At 42.7% G+C, this 27,038-nt stretch overlaps 1 protein-coding gene across 2 annotated transcripts; it reads left to right on the top strand.

Moving 5' to 3' along the window:
• The first annotated feature begins 585 nt into the window (after positions 1–585).
• On the top strand, positions 586–23,301 carry ARRDC4 (arrestin domain containing 4). Of its 2 annotated transcripts, none has more exons than XM_083412185.1 (8): positions 586–1,042; positions 7,715–7,784; positions 9,707–9,854; positions 15,078–15,180; positions 15,879–16,135; positions 17,951–18,113; positions 18,865–19,019; positions 19,124–23,301. In XM_083412185.1, exons 1-8 carry the CDS (start codon positions 715–717, stop codon positions 19,178–19,180), a joined length of 1,281 nt encoding a protein of 426 aa, XP_083268311.1. In that variant the 5' UTR covers positions 586–714; the 3' UTR covers positions 19,181–23,301. The 2 variants fall into 2 exon arrangements, with proteins under 2 accessions (XP_083268311.1, XP_083268312.1); XM_083412186.1 differs by having other exon boundaries at positions 592–1,042; positions 15,078–15,186; positions 15,885–16,135.
• The last annotated feature ends 3,737 nt before the right edge of the window (positions 23,302–27,038 follow it).

Below are 27,038 nucleotides of genomic sequence, written 5' to 3'. Positions count from 1 at the left end.
AGTCGGACACGACTGAACGACTAAACAACAACAACATCATATGCTAATGGATTATTGAACATTGTTTGATATAATTTGTTCATTTTAAAGTCTTTTTTGTTGTTGTTATGACTTGTTTTCATTGGATGGGATTGTTAGATGATTGATTTCTGCGGCATATTCCCCTGTTTCTCATGCCTGCCAACCCCCTCGCGTACAGCAACGCAGAAAGGCGGTATACAAAGTAAAAGTGAAAACGAAATGAAAACCCTGCGCTCCCCGCGGCCACCCAAGTGCTTCTGGGAATCCCGCTGTATACACCGGAACCCTGAGAGGAAATCCTAGGGAGTTTCCACCAGAGAAATAATCACGTCACTCTCAGGCCCTTCCCCTTTCCCCTGCCTGCCGGCCTGCCTGTGTTTACCCACGCAGCCCGTGCACATGGCTCCTTCCCTTCTCTGATTGGCCGGGGCTCCCGGGTCTGCCGCGGCGTCTCCAATGGCGGCGATGTCCACGCGCCGAGGCCCGTCTGGCGGTTGGCCGCGGCGCCCCGATCACGCCGCTTGACGCCAGGGGCTGTCACGGGCGCAGCCAATCAGGCGAGAGGGCCTGTGGAGGGAGGCTGAGGCGAAACTCCCTGTTGCTTCCTCGTCTGCCTTCCCCCTCAGAGGGTTGAGGCGCCGGCGCCGGCGGTGTCCGTCGTCGTCGTCCGGGCAGAGGGGCCTGAGGCGCGTCATGGCGGCCGAGGAGTCGTCGTCGTCTGTGGTGAAGGCTCAGCTGGCCTTGTCTCTGTCGGAAGCGGCGGCGGGCGGCTACAGCGGCGGCGAGACCGTGTCCGGGCGGGTAGTGCTGGAGGCGGCGGCGCCGCTGCCCCTCCGCGCCCTCCGCCTCGAGGCCACCGGACGCGCCAGGGCCGCTTGGGGCGAGGGAGCCGCCTCTGTGGCCGTCGCCGCCGCTTCTCCCTCAGCGGCAGCAGGAGGGGGCCCGGGGACCCGCCTGGAGGCGGAGGTGCCCTACTTGGACGTCCGGCAGCACCTGCTCGGGCAGGACCCGCGCCCGGCAGGTGAGAAGGAGGCAGGAAGCGGCCCATGGCGTGGGGAGGGGAGGCTTGGCTTGGTCGGGGTCTTGGGCTGCGAGGGGTCGCTTGGAGGGGGCCAGAAGGGGGAGAACAACGTATCAGGGGTGCCAACCTGAATACTGTAATATGTTGGGGTGGGCAGGTAAGCCCCGCCCCACATAACCAATCAGAGCAGCATTTGAATGGTAATGCCCAAAAACCTGGGGGGCAGCCCCCTCAAATAGATTATGGGGGGGTGACATAGGCCCCTAGGGGATTGCCTCCTCTGGAACAGATCTATTGTCTGATTTTGTTCAGAATATTAATAATGTTGGCATTGCTAATAGCACGTTCACTGCAAGTCGGTGTTTGTTATTGTTTTTCTTTTAAGGCATTTGTGCCCTGCTTAATTTCTCGCTTTCCTAAGCAGTTTGCATGAAGTTTACATAAGGGACCAAGTGTGGTGTGAGGGAAGGTTCAGGTTCAAATCCTCTCTTGGTCATGAAGCTCAGTGGGTGAACTTGGGCAAGTTTCTTTTGCAGCCTAACTTATCCACCTCACAGGGTTGGGAGGAAAAGATGGGGTGCAAGCCTTGAGCTGCTTGGAGGAAAGGTGGGGTATAAATATATGTAAATGAAACCAGGGGTCACACAGTGTAGGAGGGACTGGGATGAGGTTGGGGGCTGCAAGTGGTAGCTTTTTTAAAAAAACATGAGTACTGAGTGAAACATTACTCATTAATTTCACTACATGCACTTATGTAAAACTTAAGTATTTTTCCCAACTCTCTTGGGTGACAAGATCAGCAGAGGGTTGTTCCTCTGCCCTCAGAAACTTGAAGACGGAACATTATGTGTGGCAGCCCCTAAGTTGTGGGAGATCCCTCGCCAGGGAAGTGTGCCATGTACCTTCATTATATAGCTGTTGTGCTCACACCCTCCTTGTGGGTTTCATAGAAGTATCTGATTGGCCATTGCAGAAAGCAATATGCTGGACTCGATGGACCTTTGATCAGATGCAAGAGGGCTCTTGTGTTATTATTCCAAGCTTACTGGCAAAGGTGTTTGCCAACCCTAAATAGAGATGACAGGGATTTAATTTGGAATGTTCTGCATGCAAAGCAGATGCAATATTGTTGAGGTACAGTCCCTCTCCTTTATAAGAACACAGGAAGCTGCACTATGCAAAGTCAGACCATTAGGCCAGGAAGGAGGATTGCGTGATAGTTTATAAGTTCCTAAACTTGAGTGGTTTATCAAGCAAAAAATCATAACCAATTTTAAACAACAATTATCAGCTCATGCACACACAAGCCAGCATAAATACAGCAGCATAAAATCAATTTAATAGTGACATGAAGCAGAAATACATTGGTACCTCGGATTAAGTACTTAATTCATTCCGGAGGTCCATACTTAACCTGAAACGGTTCTTAACCTGAAGCACAACTTTAGCTAATGGGGCCTCCTGCTGCTGCTGCGCCGCCGGAGTACAATTTCTGTTTTCATCCTGAAGCAAAGTTCTTGACCTGAAGCACTATTTCTGGGTTAGTGGAGTCTGTAACCTGAAGCATGTGTAACCTGAAGCGTATGTAACCCGAGATACCACTGTATCCAGTAAAACCATGCCACTCAAATTCTCAGAATGACTTACAACCGCAACTAAAACATTTTTTTAAAAAACGATAAAGCAGATCAACAGTGAAGCATACATACAAGAGCAGCAAAATCTAAAAGTGGCAAAGTTAAAAAAAAATCTAGAGCTGAAACAGATGTAAAAGGCCTGCCAAAATAAACTGAATGAGTAAAGACCAGTGGCTGATGTTTGTGTAGTTGGGGATGAATTATAGGGGCACCCTGTATTAAGGCTGCAGTTGGGAGAAAGGTGTGGAGTTAAGAGGGAAGGGGACTTAGGTGCAGATTATGGGGTAGGCTGAGAGAGTTGTATGTTTATTTAAATAATTTACATGGCTTTCCTTTCTGTCAAAAGGTCCCCTAACATCACTAACAATGATAAAACAAGATTTAAAATAATGACAACATTATAAAACATAATCATGCAGCAGTTACAATAAAACCAATTGGCCAGTATTTACTTTGAAGTCCCTTTTGAAGTAAAGTTTTCACTTCCCTCCAGAAGGTGACCGTGACTGAGCCATTTGGAACAGAAACAAACATGTGCACACAAAATTTCATATGCCATGATCTAAAACACAATGGCTAGACATCTTTCATCTGACCCTAATGTTAAAGTAGTGTTTGAAATATTGAGTATTGCTATAAAACTAAAAAGTAAACCCAGCCCTTGCGCTTTACTATACAATTTTCCATTTGAGGGTTTCCTTCAATGTGTAGGAAATCTATTCTGCTCATGGAGAGATATTGCTCAGTGTCATTCTTTTTATATCTACATATATTAGCCAATAACAGAACAGGATTCCATCAGACAAAATGCCTCAATATGAATATTTGTGTATGAGAAACTTCACCTGTTGAATCTCAGCCTGTTACTCAGCTCTTAAAAGCACCTGAACCATGCCAGAAAGAAGTTGGCAATTTTAGTTCTGGGCCATCATGTGAAATAACACTTGAGAAGATGTTTCTAATAATTGGTTTCCTCCTCCACACTGAAAACTACATAGTTGTTTGGAATAGGGAGATAGACAGGCCAAGGGCAAGAGTATGACTTGCTGGCACAGGTGTGAAGGAAGTTAGCAAGGGACTACTCACAAGGGTTTGGTTATGGATGACTTCTACTTTTAGGCTGTGTTCCTAGTGGCAATTATTTCTGTTAGAACTAGGGTTGGACACATTTCCCTGCAGCTGTGAAGTTTACAGTAGCTTGGTGTTAAATTACTGCAGAAGATCGAATAAATAATTTTCTTCCATCCACCTCGGACACTTAAGAAAAAATGTTGTGGTCATTGGTGTTCTGCTTCTAGATAAAAACAGTTCAGTACAGTATCTCAGCGTATTTCCTTTCTCATTTCAAAGCAATATGAAAAATAGGCCTGTACAGTTTGTGATCCACCCAGATGCACATAGTGCACCTTTTTTTACCCCCCACCCCACCCCCCTGGTGTTGTGTAGCCAGCAAAAAACAAAGGGAGAGGAGATTTATTAAGTCTTGGTGGGTTGCCATACTTGGCTGGTAGGCAACATTCACAATCATGCTGATGATGTAAGAAAGAGTCAAAATTAAATCAAGAAGAAAAATTATCCATAGATTAAAAATCTGTCTTTTTAATATCATTCACTGGTAGTGGAAACCACCACAGTTGACAGTAACTTTCCCCATTATATCAATAGCACTTTTAATTATGCAAAGTGCTTTAAAGATTTTGCTGTGTGTGGTGATAACTGCTAATACAATCTGAGAGGGGGATTCCTGAAACCAGACTGCTTGACCTTGAAACAAACTGCTTGAACTGCTTGAGGGAGGAAGGGCAGTCACTAAGTGGTAGAGCATTTGCTTTACCTGTAGAAGATCCCAGGTTCACTCTCCAGGCAGACCTGGGAAAGAACCCAAAACCCTAGAGAGCTGCTGCCAGTCAGTGTAGACAATACTAAGCTAGATAGACCATTGGTTTGACTTGGTATGAGGCAGCTGCCCATATTCCTAACCTTGATTACTTTTCATTTCTTTTGAAAACCACCCAGATTCATTTGTGACCCATTGACTGAATAAGGAGTCAATCAAAGTTGGTTTGGCTGAAGTAAAGACCACTTTATTAAGCTTAAACGCAACAAACCAGATGATTATCTGCAGAGGGAAACCCCTATAGGTGCAGGAGTAAACTGAACCTCAGATGCAGGAATAAACTGAACCTGCAGCTAATAAGACAAACCACCCTGCCTAGGCAAATGGGTGATCAGATCCCAGCCTAGCAAAGTGACGCAGGGCCCTGTGCAGCTCAGGACTGGTGTCGCTTCGGCAGCAAGGTCTGGGCTGGCACATGATGGGCTTCATTTGCCCTCTTGCGCCCCCACCGTGTGTGTACTCCCTAGGCACCATGAGAACACACTCCGCCACTGTGAATGACCCCACACCCCAAGATCATGTATTTCAGCCTGATTTCCAGGTTAACCTTCCAGGTCCTATTAATGCCCCTGGGGTTCCCCTGACAGTACCACACCAACCTTGGCAGAATATCAAACCAGACAAGCCTAACCACAGGCCAGTGCTGCCTGATGAACGGGAGGCCTATGTCCTTTCCACCCAAGTGAATTAGCAAGACTTGGGGAGAGTCCCAGATCAGTCCACAATTGAATAAACTTCGCAGCAGCTGATCTTACTGCATGCTATGGTAGCCTAGTGGCTGGACTTTCGCACACCAGCTCAGTCCCAGCTGAGACAAGTTTCTTTTTCCTCTGGCAGTGGATGTGGAGGGTAGTATTCTGGCGGGGGGGGGGGCTCCTCCCCTTCCAGGAGTTAGCTTTGAGCTATGGAATGGAAACCCTACATGAATTGAGATTTTATTGTACTGGTTCCTCTGAACGTTGAGACTGAGTGGATTGGTTAGATTCTTCACACAATGAAGCTGAGATAGAGCTGAGACTTGAACCTCAGTCTTACAAATCCAGTTCTCTGTTTACTGGCCTTTGCTGGAGTTTTGGGGGCATGAGTACTGAGGGCTAGCCCCACTTAAGTACTTGGGGCATGCCCAAGACCTGTTTGAGCCTTTAGAGAACATTCTGGTGGTGGTTATGCTGTTCCTTGACGTATCATCCTGCTCAGTCGCTTGAATTTCTTGCCGGTTCACTCTACAACACTGCTTCCAGGAAAATCCATCTCTGTTTAAGTAGAATAGTGTTGATTCTACTAGCTGTAATCAAAGGGCAGAAGTAATTGTGCCTAAATGTCTAGATCAGTCACAAGAGTTGATCAACTTGCTTTCAGCACAAAGCTACTTTGGGCAACACCTTATCATACCAGTCAAAGGACAGATTCTTAATGTGGGAAGAGGAAGTGCTTGTCTGGGCACATGTGATATACATCCTTTAGTTACGTTGTTCACCACTGATTCAGAGGAAGGTTCAGACGAATCTTCCGGTTGTTTCTTGAAGCAATTTGTAATCAATTTCCTCTGTGTGGAACAGTTAATTACATGTCTTGCTGGTTTTTAGTGTGGTCATTAAGATTCTTCAACAGACAGGTATGCTGCTGTGCTGTGCACAACCTACCTTGGGCTTATGCTGATTGCTTTAGTTCAAAAAGACTAGAAAGGGCCTTTCTTGTTTAGGTACTTTCTGTGATGGCACTGCAGTTGGGAAGGCAATCAAAGAAGTACATCATACTAAAATTGCTTTTGTGAAATCCACTGGATTTCTTTCACAAGTTTTAAAAGACTGGCCTTCCCCACAACTGAGGAAGTGGGAATCTGAGAAGAATTTGAGACCAAACTGCAGCAAACTGTTACCCTATTCTGTAACCCTGGCTCTTCCAAAGGCTATTACACAACACGTGCAAGTTTCTGCTGTAGCAACAGGCCTAGCCAGTGAACATGGTTTCAGATCCTGTCTAGTAATACTGAGTTAGATAGACTAATGGTCTGACTCAGTAAAGGCAGCTTCCTTTGTTCCTAAAGAATGAAATGCATAGGATTGTAATGTGGGAGCATTGTACCCAGACAGCATCACAAACCATGATGTTGTTGTATTGGTGCAATACAATAAGCTGGATAGTGTGGTGTGGTAGGAATTCATTGCACACTGTTCAGTTTTGTGCAGTTAGTGGTGTGAGCATGACAACACTTAATATTGAACATGATTCTTAAGTTTAAATAGTACATTACAATGGCTCTTACTTACACTTTGTAAATATGTGTACGTACCTCATAAACACTAAATTTTTATTTTTCATGACAGCAGTAAACACTATCTTCTCTGTCCTTTCTTCTTACTTTATTCTATTACAAAGTTGTTTAGCTGTTCACAAAAGCATTATTCCCATATATTTCTTAGGTTGGAGACAGGCAATAGTTTCAAATGTGATTCACAAGAGAGAGCACTGCTTGTAGCATGCACCCACATATCACATTTGCTTCTGGTAATCAAGTGTTTGTATTGCTTGTATAAGGGGAGACAGTGGGATGCAAGAAAGTGAATCCTAACCCAAGCCATTTTGCATCCTTTAGCAAGTTCTGCAGTAGCTCTTGGTCATAGATGAAGCAGGAGTCCTCTTCAAAGTGGCACCTAAGTAATAGGTAAAGGTAAAGGGACCACTGACTGTTAGGTCCAGTCGCAGATGACTCTGGGGTTGCGGCACTCATCTCGCTTTACTGGCCAAGGGAGCTAGCGTACACCTTCCAGGTCATGTGACCAGCATGACCAAGCCGCTTCTGGCGAAACCAGAGCAGCACACGGAAACACCGTTTACCTTCCCGCCAGAGCAGTACCTATTTATTTATTTACTTGCACTTTGATGTGCTTTCGAACTGCTAGGTTGGCAGGAGCTGGGACTGAGCAACAGGAGCCCACCCCGTCACAGGGATTTGAAACGCCGACCTTCTGATCAGCAAGCCCTAGTCTCTGTGGTTTAGACCACAGCACCACCCGCATCCCCCTAAGTAATAGATTGCCTTAATTCTGTAGTTTGTGTGTTCAGAATCATTATTATCTATAATTTTTTCAAAAAGTGGGAGGAAAAAGTCAACCACGTGTCTTCTTTTTCCTGTAGGTGATGAGGGCTTAATCCTGTTAGAAGCCGGAAAACATGAATACCCTTTCAGCTTTCAACTCCCCCAGCAGTAAGTGATGTAGCATAATTTGACATATTGGTTTTTATTGTTTTCTTGAAACTATCTAGGGACACTTCAAAAATAACAGAAATATATATATAGATTATACTTTGTGACCCAAATTCTGTCTGTATATTGATTTTGTTTGGTTTGTATCTTGTTTAGAGTTTAAAGAAAGTGCCTTATTCACCAGTAGTTGAGAACTGTAGAGCCTTGGGAGTTAGAATTTAGGCTTTAGTACTCTCCTGCCCTTTTTTCTATTAAATGAATCAAGCAAGATGACCTGATGCAAGCAGTTGGGATGGGGCAGAGGTAAAATGCAACATAAGATACAAATGTGCCTCTTGCAGTACTGTTTATCTTGCGCTCACGAGCTGAAACAAGTTGTGATGGAGGAGGATATGAGAAGGCAGCAGGTCAATGTAAGCAGCTTAATTTTTGCAGTTGGTAAAGCTGAAGCAGTTGAATAGCATTGATATAGAGTTTTGTGAAACTGTAAATACTGTTTGTATGGGAATTGGGTAGTCTTTGGCCCTCCAGATGCTGTTGGATTCCAGTTTCAGTCACCCCTGATCTTTAGCCATGCTGGCTGGGGCTGATAGGAGTCCAACAACATCTGGAGGGCTCAAGTCTCCATCCCTGGGCTAAGGCTTAAAGAGAAATGTGTTCTCTTTATAAGGAGAGGGGACAGAAAAATGTGGATAGTAAGATGGTGGATTACCTAGGGAGAGAGAGGGTTATTCCTGTAGATATTTTTCTCCCTGATAGCAGGAGCTTCTTTATCCCATGCCTTCAGCAGGCAACACCTGTGCCTTTCATCACAATCATGAAGCCAAAATTGGAGTTGGGTGATCCATCCCTTCACTTTCCACCCACCATCCCACTTAGAATTGATCTGCCCATTGTCAAATGGTTTGATGTATATTCTAATTACAAAAGTATTATAGTGGTACAATGAAATTAACTTTTACCAGTATTTACAACTTTTAATAAATTGACTTCTAGCAATGTTAGATTAGTTCTGTAGAAATGTGAATGATTCGCTGAGCAGTTAAGCCATATTCAGATATTTACTTGTTCACATGATGAGAACAGGGACACACTTGCTGGCCCTGAACCATCCATTATGCCATTGGCTCTGTATTGAGAGTCTAGGCATGTAGACACCTTATGAATCCTGAATGAAAGGTGATTTAAATAACATTGGGAGACTATACTTCTAGAGCAGTTTCCCTGCTTTTTCCTCTAGCACATGGATGCATCTAGCACATAGGAAATGGGGATGGGATGCAACAGCTGGACTAAACAGGATTTATTTTGTTGGTTTTTGTCCTGTACACCAGACTTGACGTACAAAATTACCCAAAATAATGCAATTAAAACAATGATGTTTCCATCAATGGCTGTTTGTGCTACTGCTTAAAGAAACCTTCAGTTACAGCAGGTTGTCAGAGGAAGTTTTCTGCAATTCTTGTCTCTGCCCCCTGACTACTGCACAGCTAGGAGGCAAACAGTCCTCTCCTGTGTTTGCAAACAAATGAACCTATAGGGAAATGATACAAGTAAACTGCCACCCAAACAATAGCAATCTTGTGTTCATTGATTTTTTTATCCACCTGTTGGTCAAATAGGTGGTAGATATACTGGCATGCCACCCCTGTTACAAAGTATTTTGATGACGCCTAAGATGTGCAGGAAGCTCAAATGCTGCTTGGCATAGTTTTGCTCATTCACAGGTCCATATAATGCATACAGTCGATCTTAAAATTGTTTTGTCATGCCCTAGCTTCTCTTAAACATACCTGCTTGGTTTATGTTGCTCATGCCATGGGCATTCTAGCAAGAAGGTGGTTGACCATGCATTTGTTAAGTCTACCTCTGAGAAAGGTGCCAAACTTGTAAATGGGTATTTTGTTTTGTTTTGTGTCCAGACCTTTAGCAACCTCCTTTACGGGCAAATATGGCAACATCCAGTACTGTGTGAAAGCAACCCTGGAAAGGCCAACGGTCCCTGATCAAACTGTGAAGAGAGAGTTCCAGGTTATCAGCCATATAGATGTCAATTCACCCATTCTACTGGTAAGAGCAGATCTAGCTGTGCTATACGTGCTATTAACCCTCAGCTATAACCAGGTCTGTGATATTTTGGTCTGTAACTTTGCTGACTTTTCAAATGCATGTAAGCTCCCTTCTAAGCTTCCTCTATAAATAGATAGCCTTTAGGCTGCATGGATTGCCAACAGTTTTTTGTTGCTGTTTAATACCATTGATTACATCCCTGCTGGCACAGCTGTTTCTGCCAAAAGTTGGGGCAGGATTGACATGCATTAATAACAATAACACAAAGCCTAAAGTACTTTATATCAGAGTAGCTACATTTACATGGCTGCAACGACTGACACTCTCTCAGTAATACTAGGCTATAAGTGGGACCAGAATAAAAAACATTGTAGTGTGGAGTACAGTACGGCTGTTCCAGATTCCAGCCACTCTGCTCCATCCCGCCACCCCACCCCCTGGTTTTCTGTTTCCTCAACAGCCAGCCAATCACTCATATCTATTTGTTAGAAACCACTGGTCATCACAAAAATAACGTGTAGAAGTATATTTTGGCACAGGTGGTCCCCAGCTGGTCAACATTCCACTGAGCACACTCACTCCTCATTGGGCTGTTTTGGGTTTTTCCCATACCCTCCTGGGGTTTTTTCCCCCCTAAAGTTATTTTGTACTTCTGCAAATTTTCCAGCTGCTTGTGAGGTGGTGGTGCTGTTGTGACTATGCAAGCAATAGTATTTGCAGCCTGAATATCAGAGATAGAGGGAATGATAGAACAGGCATTATAGTGAACTATTTATCATTTCTAGCCTGTGATTTAAGCTCTGGTTTTCATCCTATACATCCTTCCATTTTGCATTTCTTTTTTTTTAGCATTACGTGTATAGATGCAGCTGTCTCAGATCTTCTGTTATTAATATTATGGATTTACTCACATTTAAAGCATGATCAGTGGAATTATTACAGAAAATAAGATCAGAATGGAAGTGGGCTGCATTCCCATTCCATCTAAACATAAAATGAGATCTTCCCTTCTTATTATGGGACCTAAGATCTAATAACTGCTTGCTTAAATCTGATTCTGTGATTTCTGCTGCTCAGGAAATGCTGGAACCATTTTATCTTTTCATCATAATGCTAATGTAGCAAGTATTCTGTGCTCTTGGTATTCAGCATTGTTTTTCCCCTGCAGCTTTTGCTTCTTGTTAGATTGATGGTTAGGACTGGGTGTATTATTTGCCCATTGTGTAAAGGAGAGGTGGAGAACTTGTGACTCTCAAGGCATTGTTAGATTCCAACTACCATCACCTTCAGCCAGAATGGACCAATAACCAGGAATGATGGGAGTTGTAGTTGGAGGGTCACATGTTCCCCACCCCTTATAATAAAGTATAACATTCTTGCTGAATACAAATCAGGTTCAATGATTAGAAACTATGCAAGATTTAAAGGTGAATAGCCTTGTCTCCTCTTCTCTGTATTTTTTGATACGTCATATCTGCCACTGTACCATCAGTGTATATATATATACCTGCCTGCCTAGCTCTCTTCTTTTTTCCCCCTGCACCTTTTATTTGAACAAGCCTTTGCTAATGCTTACATGAGAACTTGCTCAGCCAGAATATGTGAAGCATTCAAGTATTACTAAACTGCCTTACTCACCAAATAACCATTTCATTTGGCATAGCTTTCAAACTCCATACAAAAGCAGTTTTCAGTCTGTTTTCCCTTATAACAACTTCAGCTTCTGCAGCTAAGAGTTCACCTTACACCCTTACCTATGATTCGTTCTGAGAGCAAGGAAAATGTTTGTTTGTTTATAAATATATATATTACAGTGGTACCTCGGGTTATAGACACTTCAGGTTACAGACGCTTCAGGTTACAGGCTCCGCTAACCCAGAAATAGTACCTTGGGTTAAGAATTTTGCTTCAGGATGAGAACAGAAATCGTGCGGCGGCAGCGGGTGACCCCATTAGCTAAAGTGGTACTTCAGGTTAAGAACAGTTTTAGGTTAAGAACGGACCTCCAGAACATACTAAGTTCTTAACCCGAGGTACCACTATCTATCTGTCTATATATAAAAGCACCTGAAAATTTGAAAAACAGAGGATCCACTGATTCTCAGTCCAGTAGCCTTCAAATGGCACAAAATAAATAACATTTACAGGGCTCTTTGCAATACAAAACAGAAAGCTTCTGAATAAAAGGTATTGACTTGATGGTTGACGTGCATTTGATCAGCACTGAACTAAGAGATCCACTCTCTGTGCATGCACACCCACACATACACCCACCCACAGAGAGAGGGGGGAAGAGTTTTTAAAGGGTTGCAATCACCCTTTGAAATTACTCTGAGTCATTCTGAAAGAAATTTCCTAGTTGTCAGTAGTGACCAGGTAATATATAAATGAAAAGCCTGGAATTGTTCGTGGCATTTAGTATTGCTTAAATGATATATGGATCCAATTTTGAATTTTGTTCTTCACACTTCAATGGATGGCTGAACCAAAATCCAGTGGGTTATTTTTATGTATAAAGTAGGTTAAGTGTAACCTTGTTTCCATAAGTGTGTGTATTTTTACATGAATGTCTGGTCCAAGGGACCCAAAGGTCAGTTTTCAACGTCCTCAAGGCTTGGTTGTTCCAGTGAGTTTGGCTAGGAGTCTGATGTTCCTAATCAATGTGTCATACCACAAACTACTCCTGTAATGCTTTTCTCTTTCAAAATTAGCTTGCCTTCCAGCAGGGAGCTGCTATTTGAGAAACACAGGTCCAAAAACCTCCTTGGACATGTAGAACTAACTGTCATGTTATTTGGATCCTGACCCCCCTCTGCATAATATTGACTGGAAATTCTACCTGTCCCCCCCCCTCCCCCGGAATGACTTAATGGAGTATGAGCCAGTTCTGTACCCTTTAACTTTATTCAGTGTAATAACTTATTTTAGTGGAATGAGTTTTTACAACTTATGAAATGTCAGATCAGCAGGAAAGACAGACTTGGGTTAGCATTAAGGAAGATCTGATAACAGAAGCCATGCAAAGGAACAGATTGCTAAGGGAATCTTTTTTTATGGAAGGTGGGGGAGTGGCTTGAACTAAAATACCCATGAGGTTCTTTCTGAATCTGTGACATTTGCTTGGCTTTGTGCTTCTTAAAATTCACTCCTGTTACTCCTGTTACACAATAATTATGCACTTGTTTTGTCTGTAAAATATGTACTGCTGTTCTGGTACAGTAGTTCGAAATGGCCCAGAGAGAGGTAGATGAAAGCCAGTGGAGCTGTAGCTCAACCTCCTGCTGTTGCTGTTAAGTCTATAGCAAGTACAGTTCACTGTAGCAAATGCAGTTCACTGCATTGTGTCTCTGGTCATTCTCTCTTTTGTGTAGGATGCCTTCCATTTGCTTGAACTTTCATGTTAGTTTTCTTAAGTTAGCCTAGTAGGGCTTAGCACAGGTGATGTTAATATTACCTCAAGTAACTCTCCTAACCTTGTTGGCTGCATATTTTCATTACTTCAATGTTAATTAAAAATGTTAGTCACACTTGTTTTCTGATGTGTAGCTAATTCAGCCCTGTAACATAACTTGCCAAATACTGTAACTGCTTTACCCAGCTGAATAGGTTGTGCAGTTTGTTTGGTTTTGTTTCTCAAGTCTAAACTAACATTTGAACTTCCATGCATTATTATGAAATGATAATATAAACCAGTTGAGACTGCTCACTAAAACAATATCCTCTTTGGCCAAAGCACCAGTGTGCCTCCTCTTGTTGGCAACAGCCTTTGGGCATTGAGAAAAGAGTTTTGCGGGCAGGGTTTTTCCCCCGAGCAGCTTCCCATTAGGTGTACCATAGGAAATCACATACACAAACCCACTTATGGTAACACAAAACACAAAATCCACTCACATATAAGGATGCTAGAGTATTTGAAATTAATTCAGTCATCTCTGTGTTGTGTGTTTACCATATCTATGATTGCTTCCCATATTTGTTCCTGCTTGATAATTCTGGTAACAATGAAACAATAAAATAAGTTGAATGACTTTGGTTAGCTTTCAAGTGGGGTCATTTTTCTGTCTATAAAGTATTAATTGACTGCTGTCCCTTTTGACCACCCCATTCTAATATTTGTAAGAATGTGAACAAAAATTAACTTGCATTTTGCAGCATAGCATAAGGTGGTAGTTCATAAAATTGTGTAAACCGGACTTGTTGTGTGCCATATGATTCTTAGTAGGCTTGAGTTCTAAATCAATTCCTGAGGGATTCAGTAACCTTCCATTTCAAAATTAACCACTGTCTACAGAGACTCCTTTATGCATTTTCTCATTTGGGTCCATTTAGATGGAGGAAAGCATGTCATCCCATTAAAATAAAATAATATGCTGTTGAGGGTTGGCAGAAGCTTTATCCCTTCCCACCATAGAGAATGGAGGGAGATGCATTTTCTGCCCATGTAATTGCTGCCACTGCTTCACACCTCTGTGCCTGCTGAGTAAAGAAATATTACATGTGCATGGTCTCAGTAGATCACTCTCACATTGTGTTGCCCCAAACAAATAAATATTTAGGATCAATTATAACAACAAGAGAGTAGTATTACACAGTGACTTGATACTTTGCACATGTGGCCACTAATGTCATTTAAATAATAGTAATTGATATGAACATCTGGATAGTAAATTTGAATTGCTAACCTGGGATGCCTAGTTACTGCAACAGAGAGCAATAAGACTGCACTTATTGCCAAAAGTGTGTATATGCAGAGATGCCATGTGGAATAAAAATGGGAAGGGGACATGTCTTCTCCAAAAAGAATTACACTCACTTTGGAGCTGTCTGAGAGAATGCAAATCCTGTTTGCCTCATATGGAGCAGTAACCTGGATTGTTAAAGTGGATTGTGGTGTGCCACATGGGTAGAGCTACCTGCTTTGCCTCCCTTGCCTTGTGATGGCTACTGCCAAAGCTAATGCCATTGTGGGTCTTGCCTTAACTTACCTCACTTATCTCAAGGTGCACTTTTCTGCACAGACCTTTGTGAGTTGAATATGTTATATTGGTTTAATTATATTGAGCTGTGTGTAGCTTGCTCAGAGACCACATGGGTAAAGGACAAGCTATAAATGCCTGTAAATAAACAAACTCTTAATTGGTGAGTCAAGCACAGGTGAATTGCTGGTAGCTGTGGGTTTGAAACCACTATTCTTTTAATGATTTTTTAAATTCTTTTTTACAGAGCCCTGTAAGACGAAGCCAGGAGAAGATGATTGGATGCTGGTTTTTCACTTCTGGCCCAGTTTCCCTCAGTGCCAAAATAGAGAGGAAAGGCTATTGTAATGGCAAGTGTACCTTCTTCAATAAGACTGAAACTGGATATTAGGTTGATAAATACCAAGTCCCACCCCTCTGTCAAGATCCTGTTATCCCAAATTCCTATTGGGGGTGGAATTTTCTTGGGAGGGTTGACAAGTGGGATGGAAGGGCTCAAGCATTTCCACATCAGCTGGTTTTCTTCAAAAAAATATCTTCACTCTGCAGCTCTCACCCTGTTCTGCTGTTTTCAGAGCCAGAGTTAGGAAAAAGTGATTTAGATGGTCTGGGATGATGGCACTTGCAGAGTAGAATTGGTGGGCAGAGGAACAGCTAAGGACCTCCCCTCCCCAATCCTCTTGTTCTCCTCTGCAGGTGTCCTTCTGCTTCTATATTAGTGTTGGAATGCCATGTTTTCCCCATAACATCAATGCCCTATCTAAAAAGCCTCAGGTTTTGTCACTTTAAGAGGGAAAAGGTTAAGTAGAAAGCCAAATAAATGATTAGTAAAATCATTGCAGATACGTATACAAATGTAGGACTATTCATGGTGCTTGTTGCCACAATAAACATAGGAAGTTTTTTTCTAAACATTATAAACTTGCAACAGAAGGAAGAAAAATAATTTGCATCATGTGATGAATGAAGTTCTTTGTCACTCAAGTACATCATAATGTTTGGTAATTAATTCGTTCTTTGTGAAATTCTTTCTTTCTTTCTTTTTTAGGTGAAGCAATACCAATTTATGCAGAAATTGAGAATTGTTCTTCTCGCTTAATTGTTCCAAAAGCTGCTATTTTCCAAACACAGACTTATCTGGCTAGTGGGAAAACAAAAACTTTTCGGCAGATGGTCGCCAATGTGCGAGGAAACCATGTTGCTTCTGGGAGCACAGATACCTGGAATGGGAAAACTTTGAAAATTCCACCTGTCACCCCTTCTATCCTTGACTGCTGTATTATCAGAGTTGAATATTCCTTAGCTGTAAGTGTGGCTTTTCACCATTTAATTTAAGGTTTGAAGACTGTGTTAATGTAACTAAACAGACTTAAATTCAGGCATACTTATCTTTTACTAAATCTTCCTAAGCATTGCTTGCTCCTTCATAGAGTGTGAATTGTTCTGTATGTCCAAAAGCAGTAGGCTAGCATTTACTTGCTGGAATTTTAAGGGGTTAAGGAGTCCACAGTTGAAGTGGTTGAGATGGTGTTAAAATGGCTGGAAGGTAATGTTGAAAGTATGAAACAAAGCCAAATTCCTGAGGGTTATATGCACAGTTATATGTGCTTTACCCCCAAATACGGATAAAGGAAGAATCCTGCGAGCATAGTTTCCAAAGTGAACACATCTGAGCTCATTCACCCAAACCAATGTGCAGATCAGGAGTCCGTTTCAGAAGCTGCACATGGCTGGATTTGTAGATATATTGTAGCTCTCCATAGGTATGAGGTGGCCTGAGGGCTGCCTCCCTCTTTTCTAGATATTTTATTGTCATCATGATTTGTTAAATTTGCATACCGCCCTATATGCATAGATCTCAGGGTGGTTCACAAATTACTACAGGCAAGAGCTGTTTTGCATGGGGGTTGTGTTCCTGACCCCATGTGTATCAGCAGAGTGCATGTAAGCCTGCTTCACCTCCTACTCCTATTATGGCAACCTCCGGGTTGGGGAGATGCATGCATGCATGCACAGTAGGGCGTGCTTTGAATGTGTACAAAACAGTGATTGCCTGTATGAAAAACAAAATACATAATAAAAATAAGAACAAAAACAACCCCAACCCCCCAACAATACATTTTAAAAGGCAGCAGTTGTAAATCAGCCAAAGGCCTGGTTTAAGAGGAACGTTTTCATCTGGCTCCTAAAGGTGTATAATGAAGGTGCCAGGTGAACTTCCCTGGGAAGAGTTTTCTGCAAACGGGGAGTCACTGCAGAAAAGGCCCGTTCTCGTGTTGCCACCCTCCAGACCTCTCGTGGAAGAGGCACCCAAAGAAGGGCCTCACATGATGATCTCAGGGTCCCGGTATGTCCATATGGAGAGTGATGGTCATTGAGGTGTTGCTGTCCTGAGTCATTTAAGGCTTTGTAGGTCAAAACCAGCACTTTGAATCGGATCCAGAAACTAACTGGCAGCCAGTGCAGTCTGGCCAGGATCAGTGTAATATGCTCAAACTGTCTTGCCCCTGTGAGCAACCTGGCCACTGTATTCTGCACTAACTGAAGTTTCAGAGGCAGCCCTATGTAGCATGCAGTGCAAGAATCTTACCTAGAGATTACCAGAGCATAGACAATAGTAGTTAGGCTATTCCAGATAGGGGCACAGCTGAGCCACCAGCCACCTGAGCCTCAAGTGTCAGCAAAGGATGCAGAAGTACCCCCAAGCTGCATAGCCGCTCCTTCAGAGGGTGTGTAACCCCTTCAAGAAGCCCTGTGCACTGCCTAGCTGCTAATCTAGGTCCTTGGAAGAATCTTTTTAAAACAACTGGGGTGAAGACAGGCAATCCTCAGGCCACTTCATACATATGAAGATCTATAGCCACCTTGTGGTGTTTTTTTAACTTGTAAACAACATTAACCTCTCCCTTTTTTAAAAAAAATATCTGTGAATTTCTTCTAAAACTATGTGGGAATAGGATGGGGCAGATTGTAGTTTCATCATTTGCAGGATTGGTGCAACCCTAATCCAAAATTGTTGGGTTTATGGAAAATTTCTGATCTTGCCTTTGGATACGTTTGTAGTGCTAGGTTTGGCTCCTCTCTGACAGATTCTGTGAAATTGTGTCTCTCTCATCACAGGTGTACATTCATATTCCTGGTGCTAAAAAGTTGATGCTTGAGCTGCCTCTAGTGATTGGCACAATTCCATGTACTGCATTTTCCAGCAGAAACTCCAGCCTTGCCAGCCAGTTCAGCATGGATATGAGCTGGTTGGCACTATCAATGCCAGAACATCCAGAAGGTACAATTTTGGGTTATGAGATTGGTGTCTGTATTATTCTGGCTGGGTTGTTGTTGTTTTTCTTGCAGTAGCAGGAGCTGCTATATACATTGCAAAAATAAATTGCGAAGCTCTCATGAAGTGAACTAGAGCCAATGTAAAAAGTCATAGATAGTTCCAGAGGCAGGGCAGGGGGACATGCAAGTGCTTATTTATTCTTTCAACCCACCTAGAAACATTTGGGGGGGGAGGCTCCATTTCCCCCCCAGCGCCTCCACTGTAGTAAATTGATTGTTGAGCTTGAACTAGGGAGGTTTTTGTCAACTTAAACCAGAGATGGTAAAACATGTGGCCCTCCAGATGTTGCTGGACTCCCAACTCCCATCAGCCCCAGCCAGCAAGGCCAATTATCAGGGGTGATGGGAGTTTCAGTCCAGTAGCAACTGGAAGGACATTCCTGCCTTGGGCTAGCTGATGCTTTGTCAGGTGACTATGAGAAGAAAATGCCATGCTGGGAAAGGAAGAAATACATTAAGTAATAATAAATCATGAAATCCCTCTGGTTTGTCACAAGTATATCATTGAAACAGAAAGTAATACCTGTATTCAGATTCCAGTGCTTCTTAAGTGATTCATCATTTACACTAAAATCTCATTTGTGTTGTTGGTCTTCAGCCATCATATAGTAGGGCTTAGGAGAAGATTCATCTACAGAAGAGAACCATGGAAGTAGTAGCTAATGTATGTTTTAAAAAATATTTTCTTTTGCTAGCACCGCCCAATTATGCCGATATCGTGTCAGAGGAAGAGTTCTCAAGACATGTCACTGCTTATCCACAACTACTTGACTGCAATGAAGAACTATGCTGCCCTATGTTGGCCTACATTCAGGAGTTCCGGTTTCAGCCCCCACCTCTCTATTCAGAGGTAAATCAAGATCCCTGAGTGCAAGTTCTGTCTAAATCTACCAAAAAAAAAGTTTATATTAACTTCAGAATCCCAAGCAGTAAAGTGTATTATTTTCTCTGCAGATTGACCCACATCCTACTGAGGTGGAAGATACTCAGCCAGTTTCAATAATGGCTTAAGGATGATTGAGAAAGCTGCATCTTGATCAGATGGAATATCTTGATTTTGTTTTCTACAGCCTAAAAGTTTTTTTCAAGCAATTTATTGCTTAAAGGTATCAAGGCAACTGAAACATTAAGATGGACTACACCTTGCCTCTTTGAGGAGAGGCAAGAGATGGAAGAAAGTCGTGTAGTTTCGCTGGCAAAGAAGAAACCATGAGGTCAGATTACCAAGAAAGTGGCCTCTATCTTACTTGGAGCAACTGAAAAATAACTAAGAAGAGAGAAAATTTAGAAACTGGTGCATATAGTGCAAAAATCATGCTGAGGATATTTTCAAGAGCAGCCAAACCACATAACAAAAAGGCTGCACCAAGGAGATCTAGTTGTTTTATCTGCATGACTAAATTATCCTGAGAAGGGACATAAAAATAAGAGTAAGCTTCTAAAAAGCACTCCTTTAGTTTACAAGGGCTTCTGCTTGACAATTTCAGTACCCAAGCAAGAAAATCTGAGGTCCTGACTGTACTCAGCATCAAAAATAAGAATGTATTAATTTAAAGAAAGAAAGAAATGTCAGATGGACACCTATCAAGTAGTGGTCTTAAAATGCATATTACTTTATAGGGAATATTAATATATAGCAAGAGTTATGAAGGTGCCAGCTCTTTTTAATTATGAATGGCAGACATTTATTTCAGTGATGAAGCTGGAGTTTTGTTGCTGCACTTCAAGTTTTTGTTTTGTTTTGTTAAGGGAAATACAGTTAATTTTTCTACAACTCTCCAGAACTGTTTTCCCCTCCCCCTGCATCTTTACCATGGGACAAAATCTGGCAAGGGCAGCCAAATACTACACCAGTCCTTAAATTCAGCAACTTGAGCCACTGCCACTAGAGCAATTATAGGTAGGATGCTTTAGCACTCTGCAGGAGTGTCTATAAAGAATGAAGAAAGGAGTAGCTATGATTTCCAATAATGAATTACTGTGTTTAAAAGCCTTTTTTTAAAAAATCTACCTCTGTTTTGGATATGAGAGCCGGCCGAGACCAAAAAGCATAATTCTGCAGTTGGATCTGCCCCTGTTAAATTTCCAGTTTGATAGTCATTTCTCTATGAATTTTGGGGGTTGTTGGGAGAGAGGTTCTTGGAGAATCATTATTTAGTAGGGCAGTTCTCCTTAAAAGCAACATGAGAACCTTTATCAGTGCACGTGTTTATGTACAGCAATCTGGCTCACTTATCAGGGAATTGTTCTTTGCTTTCTTCAGAATTGGGCTGTGTCTTTACTATGGTGCAATATAACTTGAGTTGTTCCTCAGGTCATCTAGAATTGTGAATATTGCTGCTAAGCATAAAGTCTTATATTAGGGGTGCCTCATAGATTGAAGGAAATCCTGTATGGTATGTACATTATCTTTTTAAGCAGATATACTGCAGCTGGTAAGAAACCCAGTGGCGTAGCGTGGGTTGTCAGCACCCGGGGCAAGGCAAGTAATTAGCGCCCCCTAACCCGTGGATTTTAGCACTCGAGTCTCTTCCACTAGATTAGTTAAAGAAACCCTTACCCCCTAAGCACATGTATTGTTTGCAGTGAGAGAGAGAGAGTGAGCCAGGTAGGGGCAGAGAGCTGCGAGTGCGAGCGCGCGCCCCCAGATGTTGCGCCCGGTGTGGCCGCACCCCCCCCCCGCACCCCCCCACGCTACGCCACTGAAGAAACCTAAATTGTCAATTAAATTCTGGATTTATTATGCTTGCAATGAGTAAAAAGGAAGTAGTTCTAAAGGGGGAGGGATTTCTTAGCTTTTATATGATAGTGCATGCACCTGCATGATGCCACCCGCCTTCTCCCTTCAGATCACCTTTTCTATCAAGCCTTTGGTATAGCCCCCTTGGGCCTATGCCCAACAGTGCATATACATTTCCCTGTTTCCTGCTACCTTCACTTCTCTTCTTCTCTTCCTGCCTCCTTTATCAAATTATGGATTGCAACCTGCTTGGGCAGGGACTTGACCTCTTGTACACTGCAAGGCACCATACCTTAATGACCCTGTATGAACAAGAAATAAGTTTGAAGCAGTCAACATATTAAGGAAAAAAACAGTGCTTCTAAGATGACTTCTGCATCTTTAAAAATAGTTTTTAACAGGTATATGAAAATTAAGCTGCGGCCTGATTTAATTGGGGTCACCACTTCTAAACAATTTACCATAACAGAATAATAAGCATTGACACTTTAAAAGACACACACACACACACACACACACGTGTTAAGGGCCCTGGAATCTGCATTACTGACTTCCTCTAATATTTGTGTTTTCTTGCTGAGTGGATATTTATACTAGTGATGGGGTCTGTTAGCAGTTTGTGGGATGGCCAGAAGTACATGGAGGCTGATATAATTCATTTTGATGGAGGCTTGTCAGGCACAGCTATTGGGGAGGGAAGAATTAGGAGAAGGGAGCAAAAATGATTGATTATGGAGAGAAACGGCAGTGAAACCCTATATTCTTAATGTGAGCACACTGAGAAGAAGATGGAATGGATCCCTCCCATTATTGTGGAATGGATAAAAGTCTTTCTTACTTCACCAGCCATTAGTAAGCAGAATGGAGGCTGGATTGCAGCCAAAGGTGGCAGAGATTTCTCCTGACTTGTGTGCAATGCCTCTTGAGAGTTTATATGTGTGTGCTTATTACTGCCTGTTGCACTGTTGCTTACAAGTTGCCAAACAAGGTGAAATTTAAACAACATGAAGGGAAGAATCCATGGTGCAATATAGGGACTATTTGCTACGAGTCAGCAAATGACTAGCTAGTCAAAAAAGTGAGGTGGGACTGCTAAAGCCAAACTATATTTCACATGGAGCAGCCAATTAGTTCTCTAGAGTCTATCTTTCCCTCCCCTCAGCCAGGCGAATTTCTTTCTCTTTTCAAGCTTATCTGATACTAGCAAAATGCCAGTGTTTGCAGTGGGTGGAGTGTTTCTGGAAAGGCAACTTTGCAAATCATTTGTAGGGGTCTGGTGTGCCCCAGGCGCTTACATCCTTCTTGTGAGAGTTGAGTTGTCTAGTACTAGAGATAAAGATCATTACAACATTGTTTCCAGGCAGAGCAGCTGGCATCCTACCCAACCCAAAAATATCAACAAGTAGTTTGCATTGTGAGAGGAAGTAAGGGGAATGGACTTTAGGGTCGCTTAGCCTGTGCTATGATGTTCCCAACCACTTGGTGTCAAACCTGCTGGGTTCTATTACTTGGGCATATTAGAGAAACAGTTTGGCAAAACTGACTTCTAGACATATTTATTCATTAATTATCTGACGTGAGGAGCTAGAAATGCCTAATGTTTTATGCTTGTTCAGATGAGATGAGAATGTGACACTTTGCCCATTTGCTGTGTTTATGTATCAGAAAGAAAAAGAAGCTTGAACCAAAATTGCATTGCAACTTATTCTTAAAAAAAAATACATTTGTCTTAAAATCCAATTCTGAGTGGTATCCCAGATGCCTTTTTTTATGGGATGCCTGTTTTTAAAAAAATGCAGGATTTCATCTGATGAGAACTAAATTAAGTCTCTTAACTCCTATTTATTACTTGAATAGCAATACCATGGCTGTATAGCATGCATGTCTTGGGAGGACTAAAACAGTGGTTATTAGGTGCTTGCAACGACTTGACTGTAATACCAATAAGAGCTGGCTGTTGGTATCATTCTTGTCATACAGCAGAAGAGCATGCATCAGTACAAAGAATGACAATGCTGCTCTTTTGTTTTCAATCTTGGGATCACTCCTGGGTTACTTGCAAATAAACTGTAACTGTGGCCTTAAGTAGTATGTGAGCGGGGGCGGGGGGAGTCTTCAGAAGCATGCTGTATCTTTATAAGGCTCTGGTTTGAAACTGAAAAAGCAAAGCTCTGCCTCCTGTACTTAAGGCAGAATTTGCTCCTTAATAATGTATGTTGCATAATGATGAATTCAATAATGCAGGGGTTTGTGTTTCTGTGTTTTCTCAGCTACTGTAAAACCAGGTTAAAAGCCAAGCAAAAAAAAAAAAAATCACCCTGAAAAATGATTGTACTTTATATTAAAGTTTGAACCCTATGGGTTCTGTTTCTTAATAAAAGCACAAAAAGCACCTGTTTGTCTTGATTGTGTTTGGGGGGGGAGAATTGTTAATAATAATAATAATAATAATAATAATAATAATAATAATAATAAATTTTATTTATACCCCGCCCTCCCCAGCCAAGGCTGGGCTCAGGGCGGCTAACAACCAATAATAAAAACAAGTTGAATGAATACAACTTAAAAACAAGATTAAAATATGTCAGAGCTGGCTCCAGGTCCCAGCTCACAGAGGACCAACGCTAGCCGGTAGTAATGTACAAAAGTCTTTATTGAAGTACAGTTTCCATTTTCAAGCCGGAGCGCCCCAGCTCTACGTCTAGGGTTTAGATCGGCGAAGCTCCATCTGAATCTCCGCCCCCTGTACACCAGTTTAAGATTCTAGCCTTACTCCACCTCTTCCGTCTCTCCTTTCTCCTCTGGGTCCTGCTACCCCCCGGGGTCCCTTCCTTCCTGGATTCCTCTGACGCTGATGCTGACCCCCCTGACTCCTCCCGCTCTTTTCGGCGGGCTTTGGGACCTGGCTCCCTATCCGGGCTGCCAACTGCGCCGCCCTCCTGTACATTTGAACTTGGCGCGCGCGCCCAGCCTTCAACCTTCCTCTCGACCGTTTCCTCGCTCCCCGATGGAGGCGTGGCCAATCCTGACTCATGTCCTCCCGCTGGCAGTGCGCCGCCTGATCCCGATGCCTGGGACTCCTCCCCCCTACTGCACTCTGGTGTGGACGCTGGTACTGATTCCCGACGGCTGCTCTCTGAGTCCCCTCTGGCCCCTTCTTCCTGGGGTGCCCCCCTAGGCACCCCCCTTGCTCTGACCATGGGAGCCCCTTTCTGTGAATCTTCCGATTCGCTGGAAAGACTCAGAGACCTCGGACCGCTGTCATCGCTAACATTTCCTTCGGACTCCTCCCCCTCGCTCTCCATTTCCTCCCTTTCTTGTGCCTCTGCTCCTGAACCCCTGACAAAATACAACATTAAAACATTAAAATGCAGCCTCATCACAAGAGAAGAAAGGAAAAAAGAAAGAGGGGGAGGGAATCAAATTGACTCCAAGCCAAAGGCCAGGCGGAACGACTCTGTCTTACAGGCCCTGCGGAAAGAAATCAGATCTTGCAGGGCCCTGGTCTCATGAGCGTTCCACCAGGCTGGAGCCAGTGTTGAAAAAGCCCTGGCTCTGGTTGAGGCTAATCTAATTTCCTTAGGGCCCGGGACCTCTAGGGTGTTGCTATATATGTAGATCATAGTGCAGTGGTAAGCTGTTCTTGACCTTTAAGGTAAGGTAAAAGGTAAATGACTCCTGGACAGTTAAGTCCAGTCAAAGGTGACTGGGGTGCGGCGCTCATCTTGCTTCAGGCCAAGGGAGCCGGCATTTGTCTGCAGACAGCTTTCTGGGTCATGTGGGCAGCATGACTAAACCGCTTCTGGCACAACAGAACACTGTGACGGAAACCAGAGCGCATGGAAATGCTGTTTACCTTCCCACCGCAGTGGTACCTATTTATCTACTAAACTGGTATGCTTTTGAACTGCTAGGTTGGCAGAAGCTGGGACAGAGCACCGGGAGATCACCCCATTGTGCAAATTCAAACTGCCAACCTTCCAGTCGGCAAACCTGAAAGGCACAGTGGTTTAGACCACAGCACCGGTTTAGACCACAGCACCACCCATGACTTGACTTGTAAAGCCTTTCAGCACAAGGGTACATGCAGTCTTTCTCCACATGTGCCAATCTGAACATCATCATTAGAGTCTGTTCTCTAGGTTATTCCATGTGCATTACAATGGGAAAGTGCCTTTTTAGGGTGGTTTTGGAATGTTTTCCCCAAAGAAGATATTAAAAGACCTGCAGCACCCTAAAGACTTAACAAATTTATTGTGGCATAAGCATTTGAGGACTTCAATCTACTTCTGCAGATGCATTAAATGTTATAATTGTTTTAATGGCATTCCAGTTGTTAGTCTCTTTTTTACAGCTAAGGTCATTTTTATGCTTAACACATTTTTATCGTTTTTAATGATGGCTGAAATATGACTTAAGCACCACGTGAAATGCGGGGTTTATTTTTATAGAAGCTGCCTTGTAAGGATGTTTTCCCTAAAAGGCCATCCTAAGTTGGCAGGTGTACACACACACCAGTGGGAATGGGTTGTGTGCAAACAGTGAAATGCAAAGGAAATGCAGGGTTAGGTCCAGATGACATTACTTGTGTTTTAGCATCACAGAAATAAACACGCTATCCCTCTGGAAATCTTAGAAAGGCTCGTCTGACATTCACTTTGCTTCTTTCTTTCACCGGATAGAGACCTTAATTTCCCCAGACTTTTAAACTTTTTGTTCGGTTTTATTTTCACTTGTCTATTACTTTGCTGTGGCTTTTATGAATTTGCTTGTTTTCAGCTTGTCTATTTTACTATGGTTTTAAAAAGTAACTGCCCTTTTATAACTTGATTGAAGAGCACAGATATAATAGCTCTTAATAACTAAACACAGGATAGTGTTCTAAAGAAAGTACCGGTAGGCCTCTGTTTCATCACACATTACAGAAATGGCATCACGGTGGAGCTAAACTCCGTGTATTTCAGTGTGGCTTACATGAGAGCCCCGAATAGATTATGCTCAACAATCTGCATTGCACCACAGTGAGTACTTTTAAGGACTTGGACTGTAATCAAAATGCATTAAAATTGTTGGCTTGTAAGAAAAGGAGCATCTTTCCCACAGAAACTGCTGCATTTCTTCATTTAAAGCCTTCTGTCAACTTTACCTTGCCTGTCATTGATACTCATAATGTGCCTTAGACTGGATCCCATCATTTCTTTCAACTCCCAAATGGCACTACAGTGCTATCCACATCTATCCAGAAGTAAATCCTATTGAATTTAGCCTTAATTGAACTTAGTTCTGAGTCCCATGCCAGCAGTGGTTGAAACTGTAGTCTTGCCCTTCCTGATTGCTTCGGGGATGTTCTGTGGGTAATCAAATATTTTTTGTTTTTCAGCAGATTTTCCATATTTGAAGAGCACTTAGCTCAGAGGCTGTGCCAAGTTACATGGCAAAAATAAAACATCTCAGCAAAGCAGGTTCCTGAAATGGGGAGAGTTAATAGGAAAAATTTCATATTCGCACCTCAACGACGTCAGCTGCTTTCCGACAGAATAACCTCATATGGGTAGGCACACTAAATGCTCCTTTGGTATTAAGATCACAGGAACAGTGGATCCTTTTTGAAGCGGCTTACACATGTGCAAGAGAACCAGCTAGCAGAATATTCTGTTCCTGACTTAGTATAGCAGACTGGAGCACGTAACCAGTTCTTGTGTATAGCAGAATCTTTGTGGCAGGGCAGCTGGAAATGTAATAACATGACACACCTAGACAACAACAGTTGTGTATTGTTGGCCAAATGCAACTATATATACAGGCAACCACCAATTTATGCAGGGGTTACATTTCAAGGCAGCATGTGTTTAAGTGAAATCACGTATATTTGAAATGCCATTGAAAAAGCCTGCAAACACCCTGTCCTGCCCCCTCCCCGTTCTGCCCCCTTTTGTGATGCTTTTGTGATGTTTTCAGGTCACTTCCAAGTTTGGCACAATGCCTACAGAGGTGATATAAAGCAGCCATTTATTTACCCTGGCTGTGTAAACTTTTCCTTAATTGTACATTTGGCAAAGCACAGTAATATCACTAAGTTGTCCTAGAATGGCCTCATAAAAAATGAAAGGTGGCCCTAAGAGCACAGCA

This window comes from Podarcis tiliguerta (genome assembly GCF_965153285.1).
Source record: "Podarcis tiliguerta genome assembly, chromosome: 14".
NCBI classification, from domain to species: Eukaryota; Metazoa; Chordata; class Lepidosauria; order Squamata; family Lacertidae; genus Podarcis; species Podarcis tiliguerta.
This window is presented reverse-complemented; position numbering and strand designations above follow the sequence as displayed.

What these genes read in the sequence shown, in the direction of transcription:
- ARRDC4 (XM_083412185.1), top strand. Translation starts at nt 715, where the DNA reads ATGGCGGCCGAGGAGTCGTCGTCGTCTGTGGTGAAGGCTCAGCTGGCC. An exon ending in GCAGGACCCGCGCCCGGCAG is followed by an intron (nt 1,043 to 7,714) that starts GTGAGAAGGAGG and finishes TTTTTCCTGTAG; the next exon opens with GTGATGAGGGCTTAATCCTG. An exon ending in TCAATTCACCCATTCTACTG is followed by an intron (nt 9,855 to 15,077) that starts GTAAGAGCAGAT and finishes TCTTTTTTACAG; the next exon opens with AGCCCTGTAAGACGAAGCCA.